General features: G+C 39.8%; 1 protein-coding gene across 4 annotated transcripts in view; it reads right to left on the bottom strand.

Annotated features, from left to right (window-relative positions):
* Positions 1 to 16,414, bottom strand: part of LOC117958327 (protein shisa-6) — an 82,933-nt gene that overhangs the window by 2,729 nt on the left and 63,790 nt on the right. The window contains exons 6-8 of one of the 4 annotated variants that reach the window (XM_034894633.1): positions 11,061 to 11,123; positions 10,110 to 10,130; positions 8,021 to 8,179 (exon numbers count right to left, since the gene is read on the bottom strand). In XM_034894633.1, coding sequence (XP_034750524.1) covers positions 8,021 to 8,179; positions 10,110 to 10,130; positions 11,061 to 11,123 — 243 coding nt within the window. The remainder of the gene's footprint in view (positions 1 to 8,020; positions 8,180 to 10,109; positions 10,131 to 11,060; positions 11,124 to 16,414) is intronic. The other 3 variants (XM_034894636.1, XM_034894637.1, XM_034894634.1) reach the window with 3 other exon arrangements.

Genomic DNA, 16,414 nt, shown 5'->3' with positions numbered 1-16,414 from the left:
TAAAAAAACAAAGGGCCAGGTGGATCATGTCTCACTGATTGACACTTTCTAAACTCAAATACTGTTTTCATTCACTAGGTATTTGCTTTGATTGTGATGTTTGCCTCAAAGAATTTAAGTTACCATCAATAAAACTCAAATTCTAACTGGTAGATAAACTGTTGTCATCTGTTCAGAACGCCTCTGGCCCGCTCAAATTAGATACACCAATGTGATTGGTGCAGCTCGGCTAAAAAGGTATAGTTTATGAGCAGCATTACTCATTGACAAAGTAACTCGCTGAGCAAATTCAAATTGTGCTCTGGGCTAGAACTCTATTTATAACCATTAACACACAGATAAATGATACTATTTTTGTACAATGTCAGATTAATCCCTGTGCAATAACACTACAACCAAGCATCCAAACTAACTAAGATTGTAATATAATAAAATAAACTTAAATCTGGAGGAATCCAACCTCTCTCTACCTTTTGAGGTAGATAAACAGTACACAAAATTGTGAGAATTCACTGATATAATAATTTCAGTAGAGGGTTTATTGGTTACCTCAAAACTGCAAATGCACTTCCTCTTCCTTTAAAGCAGTCTTTTCCACCACTTAATTTAAAACCTTTTCATGATTGTTGTTACACTGTTTACACTTTAAGTGAGTGAAGTGATTTAAGAGGGTCAATGTCCATTGATTGCCGTCATCGCTGCGGTGTGGATAGCACACAACACTTTACAATTAACATAACTGCGAGAGGCTAAAAGGGTGCAAAACATGGGGCGGAGCTGCAAACACACGGAATAGCTAACAACAGCTAATTAAAGCCCAGCTCGCGCTCTGCTAGATTAGATTCAATTTAAGCAGTATACTTACGTTTCAGCTATTGATCACTGAAGACTGTAATTGCATAATGCACCGACACTTGTGAAACTGGTGCAACATCAATTATCAAGTGATCTTCAGATAGTTTTGGAGCAGGAGCGGTCAAATTAAAGAAGGGAAATGCAGCAATTTTAATTGTTTGTTTTCCCTTGTGGTGTATCAAAGGCAGGTTTGTGTATCAAAGGGAGATTTTTTTTCCTACTCTTTTCTGAAGCTCTCCTTGAAAGAGCTGATTGGGCTACTTTAGAGCAGCGTCCTCAATCTTTGCATTGTTGACATCACTGAAGGACGGGCAGGATGGAAGTGTAGTCTCTCTCTCTCTCACAAACACACACACACACACACACACACCATTTAAAATATTTAAAAAACCGAACAAATTTAATTTAGTCATCATCATCCCTCCAGATTGTTTAATTAAAATCGCAACTAATTAGATTATTTTGAGGCGGTTTCGAAATACCTCACTCATGCTTGAACCCACAAATGTATTTATTTTGGAAAGGCTTTTCTTCAAGGGACGACTTTGCTTGCTCGTTTGACAAATTCTGCAGGGCTCCTGTATCAAATTTGAAAAGCCTGTTTGTAGTTTGACTTGATTCATCTCTGTGATTTTTTTTTTTTTTTTGGTGTGTGTACAAGTCTCCGTCGAGATAAGAGCAAAGCCCGCAGTTGATAAGGGAGAGAGAGAGACAGAGAGAGAGAAGGCAAACGTGTCAAAGACAAATGTTGAATGTGTTTAAAATGAGATTGCGCAGAAGCATGTTTTCATATCCAACAACCAAAGACACATTTAAATGGCTTTCTCTCAGTGTTTAATGTCTCTTAAGATTCAAGGTTGCTTGACGAGCTGCATGCTTGGTCTCAAACAAAGCAGCACCAAGCCAAAAATCGTATTAAAGTGAATAAGAGCATGACAACGCATAGTCTGTGAATATTAAGTACTCAAACGGCAAGCTGATGATCGGTCTCTTTCCTCAGCAGTGGCGATGGAAATCCTGCTGGGGCCAAACAATATTCATACAAGAATATTTGATTATGGAATCCAAAACATACCACAGAGAAATATTATATTGAACCTTATGGGAAAAACCAGTAAACTGTGCAAGAGTGAAACTGTGATTGCTGTAGTCTACATCCACGACATTCCACTTGAGGGATTGCTCAGTTGCCTTGTGTCAAATGTCCTTCTTTTTTGCCGGATGTCTGTTACCTTCTACTTTCTTTGTGTTGGAAATTTAAACTACTAGGACTAGGGTTAACTGCTCCTCTGCAGGGTAAATCCAGACAGCTAGCGAGACTATTTGTCCAATCTGAGTTTTCTGTTGCATGACTAAAACGACTTTTATTGTAGTGTTCAATCGAAACAAGTTACATCTCGAGCCTATTGTACAGCGGAACGGGAGCTCTGTCCGGCACTTATCGCCGGCCAAGTCAATTGTGATTTGTTTAAAGAAATGCCAATAAATCAGAGAAAGGTTTCCCCCATCCCGGAATGCTGTGTGGACTAGCCAGACCCTCCTCCGCAGCGCTGTGGAGAAACTATGGCTGTGACCGATGGATCACCAACACCAGTGATGACAACATTCCAGGCAAATAATGCCATCTAAAATCACACAAACATGAAGATCCAAGTGACGACTATATTACCACACCCCAAATTACTGTTTGAGTTTAAAAGAGCTCTCAATATCAGATAGCCTACTCACAACCCGGAACAACACCAGAATGAGGACAATAACAATGCAATGCAAGTCTCCAGCTCACTGCTAATTCAGTCAACAATGATTCAGCAGTCAATACTTGAGTATACAATAATAGAGCAACAATGACACAGTGACCGCCCACTTTTTAAACTGCTCTGGTTTCCATGACGTTTTATTAAATGCTTAGAGAGTTTTAAGCCTGGAGCCAAACCAACCAGCCAAACCTACACTATTAACTCTGTCCATAAAACATTTGATTTGGCGCAAAACAACGTTTTGAAAACGGCGAAAACAGCAAAGGTACAACACTGTGTACAGAAATGATCATGCACTTCAATAGTAGCAGCTTGCTTTAGCCGTTCATGGGTTCACAGGTTGGGTAAACATTTCCTTCGTAACAGCAAGCTTTTAAAACCAGAGACGCTGTGGCGTTTAGGATTGTGGGTAGTGTAGTAATTCTCCATTATATCGCAAACAAGACCAATATCATATGGACTTCTGCCTTCTACAGGAGCATACATCTTTGATTCACAATCTAAAAATCAAAAGCCTATACATGATTCGTTGAATAACCACTCTGCTCTGGTTGTTTCATTGTTTATCCATGGAAGAGCGGTGCCGCCAAACTTGGAGCAGTACTACCCTTGGCGTCCCGCAGCGCTTGGAATTGCGCTCGAAATTCTAATTATTTCAACTTTGACCTTGTTGCCGCTGACCTTTTTAAGGTGCAACCACTTCCAGAATGTTCCTGCACTGCGCTTAGTGCGTTTAGTAGTGCATTCAAGTGTGTTGAGAAGAGTACACCTGAATACGCAATTTGAATATCGGCTGTGCATTGAATTCATTTCTGCAAACAATGCCTCAAAGTAAAAGTAAGGCACAAGCAATGCTCTGCAGTGTTTTCACACACAAATCACTGTAAACACTGTATAGCTCACTGAGTCCAAAGGAAAGGTCTTAAGAAAAGGTACAACATAATACACTAGCAAGCACACACTGTGTTTTCACGATTGTGTTTGCATCAATGGACTGATAAAAAGGAAACGTAATGGCACACTTAGAGTAGGAGCACATATTCCGTGTCTGCTTACTTGAGTGTATTAAAAGAAGTCCGAAGGTAAAAGCTGTGAGAAGAAAATGTGCTGTTCCATGACTTAAAAGGAGTTTTCATGCTCAGACGAGACCAGCTGCAACCCCATCGCCCCCCTTCGACGATCTCCTTGCTGTAATTCAAAATGTTTTGCTCAAATGAAAGAGGAAATCTGACACATAAAAAATAGATGGTCTCAAGTGGAGGATCTGAAGTGTAAGTAGTCAACTAAAAATGGTAGTTTTTATAAAATAGTTTTGTTCCTGGTGCTTTTCAAAGGTTCAGTTTGAGCCTCGATCAAAATCCTCTAGAGCTCTGCATCAGTTTGAAACAGCAAAGAGAGAAATGCATCCAGAATTCTGCTTTTTATGCACCTTGGCATTGTCTAAACAGCAGATACGGATTAAAGAATCTGTCTAACACATTTTCATTCCAATATATTGCAAACCAAGACACAACAGAACATTAGGCCCACTGCATGTGTTACCCATCTCCAAGCTGCCTTTTACACACTTCAGTTACCAATTAAATATAACCTTGAACACCCCCCAAAAACTAATTTACAACTAACCGTAGACCTGTCAAAAAACAGATTTTTTTTTTTACTTTGATAGTTACTGCATGGTTGCTACACTTCACTTACTTTTTAATGAGGAACTTAACCTAAGCTTCAAACACATATCAGAGCAAAAGATAGCCATGAATAATCTTAAATGTCCCAGGTGTCTTATCTGCATTTTTTTTTTTAAATACTAACTTGGGTTTGGAATCATTCACAAGATAAACATACATTGGAAATGTCCTTCCAGTCAGGCGTTCAAAGGCCACATTTAAAACATGTTTCATGAAGAATGACAACGGTCATGCCTTCTTTCATACCTTATGTTCTATCTTAATGTGTTACCGTTCTCTGGTTTAATGAAAAGATAAGTAAAAGAAAATCTAGATCGACATAGGAAACATGCAACAAATGCAAAGAATACTGGGCATGCACATGTCATCATCCAGCTGAGAATAAAGGAATTATAGCATTGCTTGGGACAATAAAGCACCATCTTGTTGCGGTTTTGGCTTAACAGCTAAAAAAATAAAATAAAACTTAATATGTAATCAAGAGACATTAGCAACATGACATAAGCTGCAGATGGAGCCAAATTACACGCCAATTAGATTCAGTGGACGGGCCGATAGATGAGTCGATGGGAATGATTATGGTGGCTGCAGAGCGGTGTCATGCATTTTAAGAGGTTTATTTCCCTAAAAGGTGAAAAAGTGAGCGGATAATCTGCATGATGAGCCACCAAACATCTGGAGATACTTATTATGATGCATGTCTCTGTGATGGACATTTTTGATGTTTCATCAGGTCAGACGCAGTGAATGTGGCAACCCTTTAATGCACAGGGCATGAGGGCGATGTCATTCCCTGTCTTTGCTTTAGTGCATCAGGCAATAAACTATGGAGGACCAGGTCTTCCATATTTAAGAATAAATACAGAAATAAATAAATGCTCAATAAATAAATAGGCATACAATTAATTGCCCCAAAAAATACAATGAACAAATAAATGTAGGTAGAAATTAAATTATACAGTGAGACATAAATGTGTATATCTCTATTAATTAGCTTCTTTATATATTTAGCTTTGTAATAATTACCTTATTTATTTATTGTCCGTTATAATCTTCAACTTTATTTAGTAATTACCTATTTTTTAAATGTATTTATCTCTGTGTGTGTTTAATTTTTTGGTCTGTTTTATTCTTCCTTTGCATTTCTACCCTATTTATTTTCACCCCTGGTATTTATTTCTGCCTGTCACTTTTACATTTCTGTATGCATTTCTACCTCATTAATGCAAATGAGGAGGGGCGGGTCTTAAGGGGCCAACTTCTGCCCATTGGTTGGTCAGCATTTCACTGCACGGTCGAATTTACATGCCACCGGTCCACACACAACAAAAATGGCTACCCGCGATGAAGTTGTCAGTGACAGGGGGCATTTAGCAACTGTTTTTGAAAACAATGCTAACGTTATAATTATTGACTTTATCATTTTTCGTTTAGACGCTCTGACAGAACGTGTGTTTCAGTTAGCGGCACACATGGACACAGATGTGGACAATGTAGTTTTTCAGAATGTGGAGGAAGCGGCCTATCTTCTTAACTCGGTCGCTAACGTTAATCACACACCTGGGATAGCTGGTCGCCCTGCTTATTTGCTGCCTGTGGACGCCGTGGAAGGACTTCTACATGCGGGTTTGCCTGTTGGTGCCATTGCAAGGCTTTTTGGAGTCAGCAAAACAACAGTGTATCATTACATGTGATGCCAATAGAACCAGTGTGTGTAACGTTACCAATTCACAAGAATGACACAGGAGAAAGGCAAACCCTTGCTAGCTTTTGTTAATTTACAAAGTTATGGAACTAATCAAGAATGCATAGAAAGTAACGTTATGTCGCACACACAGTGACTTCAGACTCGACTCCAACTCGAGGTGCGGGACTCGTGAACAATGTTTATTTTTAGGAAGCGTCGGCTGAGCTTGCCGTTATTACCTTCCTCCGTTACCTATAACCTGCCTACCTAACACGTAGTATCTGCTGCGCGCGGCCGCACGTGAGTGAGAGTTGACAACAAACATCGGCAGCTGCTCCGCCATTCATCATAAAGTTTGGCTTTAAAACGTCATACAACAAGACCCAAACAAAGAAATGCTGAACGCAAAATAGGTGAGTAACCTGTGGTGAGTAAACATGTTCAGCTTAGCATTGGCCATCTAACGTTAGCTTGCTTGTTGCTTCAGCTACGACCTTTGGGAGGTTTACTCTGACTGTCGTTCGTTATGAGAAGATGAACGAGCGTTTGGTTACTTTCCAAACTTGTGGTAGTCAATTAATGTAGGCTAAACATTTACGTCCCGCAGGCTGCCATCACGTTAATTATTACAGATTGGCTGTTGATCAGGTTACAGTTTTATTTAGTAATAACTGTTACTGTTACACTTGTTTGAGAGTCTGGTGGTGTGTTGACTCACAGTAGTTTAAGCTGTCATTGATTACATTGCACAGTACATGGTTGTGCTCTGTGAAAAACAGGTTATAGTTACATTATTCCTTATAACCAAACGCTCATTCCTCTTCTCATAACGAACGACAGTCAGAGTAAACATCCTGAAGGTCGTAGCTGAAGCAACAAGCAAGCTAACGTTAGATGGCCAATGCTGAGCTGAACATGTTTACTCACCACAGGTTACTCACCTATTTTGCGTTCAGCGCTTCTTTGTTTGGGTCTTGTTGTATGACGTTTTAAAGCCAAACTTTATGATGAATGGCGGAGCAGCTGCCGATGTTTATTGTCAACTCTCACTCATGTGCGGCCGCGCGCAGCAGATACTACGTGTTAGGTAGGCAGGTTATAGGTATATATGGTTCTATTGGCATCACATGTAATGGTACACTGTTGTTTCGCTGACTCCAAAAAGCCTTGCAATGGCACCAACAGGCAAACCCGCATGTAGAAGTCCTTCCACGGCGTCCACAGGCAGCAAATAAGCAGGGCGACCAGCTATCCCAGGTGTGTGATTAACGTTAGCGACCGAGTAATGAAGATAGGCCGCTTCCTCCACATTCTGAAAAACTACATTGTCCACATCTGTGTCCATGTGTGCCGCTAACTGAAACACACGTTCTGTCAGAGCGTCTAAACGAAAAATGATAAAGTCAATACTTATAACGTTAGCATTGTTTTCAAAAACAGTTGCTAAATGCCTCCTGTCACTTACAACTTCATCGCGGGTAGCCATCTTTGTTGTGTTTGTGACCAGTGGCATGTAAATTCGACCGTGCAGTGAAATGCTGACCAACCAATGGGCAGAAGTTGGCCCCTTAAGACCCGCCCCTCCTCATTTACATTAATGAGGTAGAAATGCATACAGAAATGTAAAAGTGACAGGCAGAAATAAATACCAGGGGTGAAAATAAATAGGGTAGAAATGCAAAGGAAGAATAAAACAGACCAAAAAATTAAACACACAGAAATAAATACATTTAAAAAATAGGTAATTACTAAATAAAGTTGAAGATTATAACGGACAATAAATAAATAAGGTAATTATTACAAAGCTAAATATATAAAGAAGCTAATTAAAAGAGATATATACATTTATGTCTCACTGTATAATTTAATTTCTACCTACATTTATTTGTTCATTGTATTTTTTGGGACAATTAATTGTATGCCTATTTATTTATTGAGCATTTATTTATTTCTGTATTTATTCTTAAATATGGAAGACCTGGTCCTCCATAATAAACACGGGGATGGAGGACGAATGAAGGACCACCTACTTAATCTGTGGAGAGAGGAGGAGTATTTACTTAAGTCAGACTTGAGGGCCACCTCGTAGGAGGGCGGCAGATGGCTGAGGTTCTGGAAGGATCTGGACAGGGACAGGTCGTAGGGCTCCGTGGCTGAGGTCAGGATGTTGTTCATCCGTTGGGGTCTCTCTACAGGGGACAGGGGAGGAAGCGGTGTGGTGCAGTCAGAGAACAGTCAGTCAGAAAGACGGGTTATACACTGGGAGTCTTTGCTGGAGAAGAGAAAGGAAGGCATGTGGATAGAGAGGGCAAGGTGTAATGTGGTAAGAAGTGTGGATCGAAGACTTTAGCTTTTGCGAACGAACGCGTGAAAAAGTCTGGTTGCATTTTAGATGTACAACAGTTGATAATGCTGGATCTATTCCCACCAGAATCAGTAATGGCTTGTTGGGTTACTAAATACGTTTTATCAGCAGGTGCATTCAGAAGGGAATTTTTGCCTCACTAGAATTGTAGCACTTTGTGTTTTTTTGGTACAAACAGTCAATGCACTGACAAAACAGATGCTAGCTGTAGCTGGGAGTGACTCTGTACATTATGAACTATGACTAATTTAAATACGTAAAAGAAATCTTGTTTTCTTTTTCTGTCATTTTACTTCCGACACGGCCCTTTTTCTATTCTTTGCACATTTATGAAATGGAGTCATGTCATCAAGAGCACTGGGATCCCAGTGTTACACTAGACATGTTTCCGTTTTATCAAACTTAACCCAAACTATTGGGGTTTCCATAAACTGGTTCGGATCAAATAAAATAGGCAACAGCGTAGTTTTATCAGAAGTTGGCGCTATAATCTATGGATGGCTTTAATAATCCGCCAGTAAACAGAGTAGAAGAAGTAGTGGTTCCTAAATGGAAACAAAACGAGTGGTCTTGGCCATCTAACACATCTACGCTGTCTGGAAAAGAAGACATGTCACGGGACTATCCTGAAGGACGTCAACAGTGGCAACAACTAATTAGTCATGTGAGTTAAATGTTTGCTTTGTCAGAACCTTTGCAGCAATGGTTTTTCAATATAGAGCATCAACTCTTTTTCCACAAAGACAATAACAAAACATTTCTTTGTTTTATAAAAGTTTACCCTTTCCATTCAGCTATTCTAATGCAATGCTTTAAGATGTGCATGAAGATATGTGAAAAGGAAACTGACAGTTATTTGGTGGGGGGCACACTACTCTACCTTGTACTTAAATGTAGAAAAACTGTTTAAATAAAGAGGTTAAATGCTTGTATGATGAACTAAAGAAGGAGACGTGGTTCTCAACAGTGTTTTGGAAACTATAGTGTCCACTAGCAAGGCAAACTAAACTCCTTGCTTTTTGAAGGGTGTCTGGTGACTTTCCCCTTGAGCCTTAAAAGGTTGTTGTTTACTGAATGCTGATGAGCAGCATCAATAAAATGTACCAATGTGTGCATCTTTGCCATCACACATTCCGAGCAAGCTGCAAATCTATTGCGTCTAAGCAGCTCAAGTGACGCTTGATTCATTGTGGAGTGCCTTCAACAGTTCTGTTTTTGGTATCAGCGATATGTGGGGCAGCGTGCAGGCTCCTTGCACTGCACGGAGCTCCTGTGGCTTCAGTATTTGGGACGCCAAGTCATGGGTCAGGAGGCGCAGCGGGGGGAGGGCTGGGATACGGGCAGGGACTCTGGTGCGGGATTTAAAAATAGGACTGGGTGACTACTGCAGCAAGGAGGACAGGGACAGACAATACCAAGGAACATATGGTTTAGAGGGGAGACATTCACTGAGTTGTCTGTGCAGGATTTTTAGGGAAGATTGAGCCGGTTAGGTGAAGTGAAGGAGCCGGTTAGGTGAAGTGAAAGAGTAAAGATAATGTGTGAAGAAGAGATTTTGAGATCCAATTAAAAGGTTATGGACTGTAAAGCAGCGGTGTGAAATTTTTGTGACTGCAAAAAAATACACAAGCATTTAGGAGAATTAAAAAAAATGACCCCCACTGTGCAGGTATACACATTTTAAATCTCTACATGATAAAGAAAAGGTGAAGAAAAAAATACACATAAACACCATTTGTATGTGTATTACTTACCGTATCTCATTTGTCTGTGGGCTAACAAGTGAGAAAGAAAGCATCAATAGCAATCAATGTAAAAAAAAAAATGTTTCAACCCTAACCTCCCCAGAGGTTGCCCTTGTTCAAAGTGAATATTGCAGCCAACACAAAGATTTGGAATTATGCATAACAGCTCCCATCCTTCATCAGAAGCTAAATAGACTTCAAAAAGTGCTGTTTGAATAGTTTTATTTGGTGCTGAAAGTTCTTTTGCAACCCATTTTCCCAGCAAAAAAAGGCTGCCCTGTTCAAGAGGCAGAAAAGCACCTGCATAATGGGGACCGCAGCGCTTCATTAATGGTGGAAAGGTTTGTATAATAACTCGACACTGCCACAGAATGTCGGCCTCTGCAGTTTATAGAATATCATAGAGGGACATTTTAATAACATGTAAGGCCGGATTCCCTCTTTAATTAAACAGTGTTTCATTTCATTGCCGTTTAGATGCAAGATCATTCAGTAACTCCACTCTAAAGCTGTTCTCCTTTCACAGAAAATCACATTTATAGAAATAGATTGGATACAATAACAGTGATTGCATTTTCAATAACTGCAGCAACTGCACAGATGATCCTTTGATTATCATGCACTTTTGTTTCTCATTTTCTCCCGAGGATTTCTTTATCAGTTCCTCAGATTTTAATTTCCTTGTGAAAGATATACTTCTGTCCCTGAAATTGAAAAATAGTCCATCACAAGAATTGTTTGGCTTACTTTCCTTTAGAGACTGATAATAATGCATATCATATGAAATGAAAGTCAAGTCGGGTCAATCACCACATTAAAAAGATAAAACATGATGGGATTTTGTGATTGACTTTTCTAGCATGCATTCCAAATGTACACATTCATATTAGGTACAAAGTGACTTTTTACACTAGATGCAATAATGTCACATCATCCAGTTACAGTGAGGACCTTTCTTACCCAGTTTAGGTGTTAGCGCAGTCAGATCCAGGTGGCTGTGCTGGTAGTCATGGTGGTGGTTTCCTATTGTGAGAAGAAGAGTTAACACTTAATTTCAACAATGTGGGTTCAAGTGACAAGAAGAAAATCAGACATGTCATCAGACTTTGCCCTTAGTCCTTACCAGTGTAGTCATGAATATCATTTTTTGAGACATATGGATTCTGAACATTTGAAACGGTTTTAATTCTCATTTGGCACACCCCCTCATCTCATCCATCGAATTTGAAACACACACACTCACTCACGCACAGGTGCAGTGCACACATGACATCAGGAGTGCTGATTTGAAATACTTTGCAAGGAAAGGCAAAGGACACAAGCCCATATATTATCTCTGTGGTATAAAAAGATCAATATATCACTGAGTAAATCAATATTTTCAAGGTATTATGTTGACTTTAGAAATTCCAGTATCATGACAACACAAGTCCAACTTGAAAAAAAAAACATTCGCCCTTTGACCTTTGTGGTATGTAGCCACATGTGTTTGAGATTTCTTTTGCAACTCCACTTATTCAGTACCTCATGTAAACCCTTTGAATTGAACATGGTGTAAGTACTGTAGTGCACTATATCAGTAAAACCAAAAATGAATGACCCAAAATCAACATTGACTTTTTTAATAAGTTACATATGTAAGTTAAGTACCTAACATACTTAACCCTACTTACATCATGTTGCCTACGTAATGTACTTATGTACATTGTATACAAAGTATTTATTTGTTACCTTATTGTACCCAAACCCCAATCCCTAAACCTAATTTAGTACTTTTGTTGCCTAATCCCAAATAGTTTCTGCGCTACCTCCACATAGTGCGTTGTTGAGTGGTTGTGGTAATTTCAGTCAGTCTGACAAATGTCATCCTCCTGGTTGAGTGTGATCAGGTCTAGTAATATACTTTTTCCCCCAGGTACAAGAACTTTGATTGGTTCATTGTGTCTGAAGTTAGCAGTTACTGTTGGGGTTCACTTATGAGAATGTGAGTGTTTCTTCCTTTTGACGAAATCCACAGTGTACCGCTGCTTTGCCAAAATGATTGATTGTAGCTTCTTTGTACGGGAACATGGAAGCAGCTACACCTCATGCTGATCCATCTTTGCTGCAAGTGACTCATTTGATGTACTAATATTGTTATGTGTAGTTTGAGTGGTTAAAGAACAAAGCAACATCATCTGAGACCTCCATCGTTGAGCGGCTAAGGGAGTTTAAATAATTTCAGAGTAAAAATATTGCCTTTATTCAATTGTGCCTTGGGTTTCAGAACAGCAGAACCAACAACAGATCCTATTTGCATTTAAATATGTTCATCTATCATTCTATAGACTGCTAAAGACAATAAAAACACCTCTGATAGCTTAAACCTACACATATGAGCTCTTTGTCAAGCCTTTAACTGACGACAGGGCACCCCCCTAATGTAAGTGTTTGGCTTTTATTAAAGATCATTGCCTGTTTTTCAATGATAATGCTTTTCCCAGCGGGTGCATGTGACATTGCTGACTTATGTTATTTGTTTTTTGCTAAGCCAGTGTTCTCATCTTTCTTTCTGGTTTGAATGTGGTGTTGGAATGTCTTGCTTATTTCATCTGAAATTAATATTCAATTCAGGAAAAGAAGGAATATAAAGACTCCGGTTAAATGGTTATTAAGCTGTGAACCATAATCATAAAGCGAGTCTTTGGTCCGTTCTCCCTGCAGCCCTACTCTGCTTTTCCAATCGCACAGGTTTGATCAAGGGACCAATTATTGCAGCTACAGAGAGCTCAGCTAAATTACCCTGCTATGAACTTAAAACGAAAGCAGTTTTGTACGAAATAAACAACAACCTCCTACTATCTGGGTAATTGCACAAACTGTTCTTTTCTCACAGCATGAGAAAACCACCGGTCACATAAAATTCACACATTAAAATGTAAAATGAGTGTTTAACTATGGTTCAAAAGTTTATCACCCAAAGGGAATGGGACTATTTGAGGTAATCTCCAGTTCCGCTTCATAGGAGGTATTTGACTTATTCATTCATTTATAGATTTTGCTACTATTGGGCAGCAACTGTGCCGCAACACTTAGAACGTATTGTAAAAAATATTATATTATTTGTTTATGAGGAGGGTGGATTTCACGGAGAAGTCTGGTTAAAGCACTCGATAGATGCAGCCGGGGATGAATCAGCCCTGGAGAAGTGAGCAATCACACAACACAAAGCAGTCAGAGAAACCCATTCCCCCTAAATGCGGTCATTTCTGAGGCTGGAGTGTATGACGCTTTAGTGTTTGGTCAGTGGAATACTATAGGTGCATTTAGACACAGGTTTTGAGATCTTTTTAAGTCCCCAGAACTATTTCGAAGGAACTAGAAGGTCCCTTCAGTCCATTGTTGTGTTTTGCTACGGCGGGTCAAAGACCTGTGAGAATTAAGACCGTTAGTCCGTTGACTATATGCGACATGACAAGATGAGTGAACACACTCTGCAGCCTGCGGTTCAGTGTCCCAACTGGCTTGTGCAAATCTCTTTCTTTCTATGTCTTTTTTTAAAATGTATCGGGAGACCGACAGCAAAGCTTAACTTCACTTTTATTGTTTTCAAACAAAGAGAAATGTTCTCCCATCATCCTACAATGGTCACAAATCGATAGGAGAGTACTTCCTCGTTTTTTCATTTAAGTTAAGGCAACCGTCCTGTGTGTGCCAATCTGGGATGGTCATCCCTGCAAACCTCATCACAAAGGTTCCTGAAAGTACTGCCTTTCAATCAGGGCCTTTTTAAGGTGAGAAATGAATCCCCCTAGAACCCAGGTCCCGGGAAAGTTCCTGCAAATGACCCCCCATTGCTATCTGAAAACTGCAGCAAGATGCCTGAAAAAGTGAGTCTATGTCCTCAAGTAACCTGAACAACTAAACATTGTCTTCCACCAAAAGTCAATGAAATTCAGTACACTGCTGTTGCAATATCCTCCAGTCTGTTGCAACAGGCGCAATGGATGGTTTCTCTTGCCATTTGCGCAAAGACTTAACAAATGCAGATATTCTGATATTTAGAGCACACTGTATGTAACTTTACTGTTTACTTAATTGAAACAGTGAAGCCAGAAAAAATCCATGACATGAAAAGCTGGTATAGGAACATAATAACTATAATGTATATAGAAAAGTATGTCAACACCGGAAGATCATATGTGGTTATTAAATATATTTAATAAAATATATTTAATACTAATGTGTTGCTTTAACAGCCTCCATTATTTAAGTTTAATTTTTTTCACAAACTGATAAAACCTGGCTGCAGGCGTTTGCTTCCATTCAGCCACAAGAGCATGAGTGAAATCCCAAACTGATGGTGGATTTTAACGTCTGGCTCTCAGTTCATCTCAGAGCTGTTGGATGGGGTTAAGGTGGGGGCTCTGTACAGGCCAGTCATGTTTGAAAATTTGGAAAACCATTTATTTTTCACTTCTTAAGAATATTAATTGGGACTTTCACCTTTTTTGGATAGTTGACAGTAGAGAGGCAGTCAGGAACAGGACAGGAACAGGACAGGGAGGAGGGCATGACATGCAACAACAAGGGAAAACACTCCTCTATGGAACTGGCTTTGTGAACAGGGGCATCACCAAAGCAAATGGTCTTCACCAAGAGGTTTTATTTTCCTAACACAAAATGTATGTGTAGTGTAGCCAGACCTTACTCAGCAGCGCTGTGGAGACGGGTCTGACAAAAAGAGTATTGCTCCAGTGAGTATTCGGGGCAGCACGACTCTGTATGTGGGATGGAGTTGACAAATCTTTGAATGGTCTCAAAGGAAAACTGTGATTGCAATCCTGAGCAAAATACTCTTACCATTGTGCAGCCTGAATACGACTGTTATGTGTTGACACATCGAGAGCCAAAGCCCCTCATTTTCTTCACAGATGATGTTTAAACTGTTGCTGCTGCAGTAACACCACAACTGAAAAAGTGGAGCAAATGTCAGGGGATTTCTTCTAAATATCGATTTCATCATTCACACTGAATCCAACTGACAGAGCTCAGGACAATGTGAAGTGTATTGAACAGAACATACCTGCTCAGTGTTAATACATAATGCAGCAGCTCTCACTGCCAGTTAAGTATGTCACATGGATTAGCTGTAGCAATTCAGGTGGCTCTGTCACAAATAAATCTAATGCTTCCAGGTTCCAGAGAGTGGACAGAGGGGATCCCACTGTGACCCAGATCCATTTTAAACGGCTCGCTCTGGGGAAGCTGATGGACAGACGCTGGCTGCGGAGAGCACTCATGCTATCTCATTATGCTGGCAGAGTGTGGAGGACCATGTGGACTTGGTGGGACAGATCACCTCGTTTTGCCCTTGTGCGTATGAATGTGTGTGTGTGTGATGGAGAGTCAGAGTGACACGAGGAAGAAAACAAGATGGGAGCTTACATTTCAAGCGGCTTTACCTTCAAACTGCTCAGGACTTTAACCTCTAATGGGCCTACGATGGGCAACAAACCACAATGGAGAAATTTACGGAAATACCAAAATCTGAAGCTACGGTGGAAGAAGGAAAGAATAGGGGGGGGGGGGGGGGGGGGAATTCTGTTCAAATTCAGTGCTGTTGGTGACAGCTACAATTTATCACCATCATTTTGAAGTGAGCCTTCAGCTGAAATGACCAAAGTCTCCCGTCATGTCTAGATTTTCTAAAGCCTCGAAACAGAGCAAGAGGAGGTGCACACTTCTAGTTTTCTCTCAGACCACTTGAATTACAATTTCTTGAAAAATAACCATGGATTGTTTTACCCAACAACAGCAAAATAAAGTGCCTACCTCAGCTTTAATCAGCATTGTGAGCGTTTGGCAAGGGCTTGAATCTAACAGACATTCATTTATATGTAAAAGCACTCCAGCCTTAAACAATATGTGTGTGGAATGGAAATGCACTTACTGATTAAAATTAGGTTTTCATTCAAATGGCTAATATTTAATACAAGCAACAAAAAGGAATAAGTGGCATTTGTTGTGGATTTGTTTTTCTTTTAGAAATCAAGTGTCTACTGTTGAAACAAAATATAGAGAAATTAATGCATGTCATGCCTGCAGCTGATGGTTTAATTTATTGGCTGGAACTCATCTTTGCTGACATGTTGGCATCTGGTTTACACCACATCTGCCACCTTTTAATCAATGAAACACCCCACAGCCTTTTAATTGCACTACTGAGTATTCTTGGTATTTAAAATGTCCACGTTACCACCAGCATTTTTTCCTTTGTGCATTTAACTCTTATGGTATTTTTCTTGTGCATGAATGAATCTTAATTCTGTCTT

The sequence above is a fragment of the Etheostoma cragini genome, chromosome 15 (assembly GCF_013103735.1).
Source record: "Etheostoma cragini isolate CJK2018 chromosome 15, CSU_Ecrag_1.0, whole genome shotgun sequence".
NCBI classification, from domain to species: Eukaryota; Metazoa; Chordata; class Actinopteri; order Perciformes; family Percidae; genus Etheostoma; species Etheostoma cragini.
Note: the sequence above shows the minus strand (reverse complement) of the source record. Positions and strands in the feature narration are given on the sequence as shown.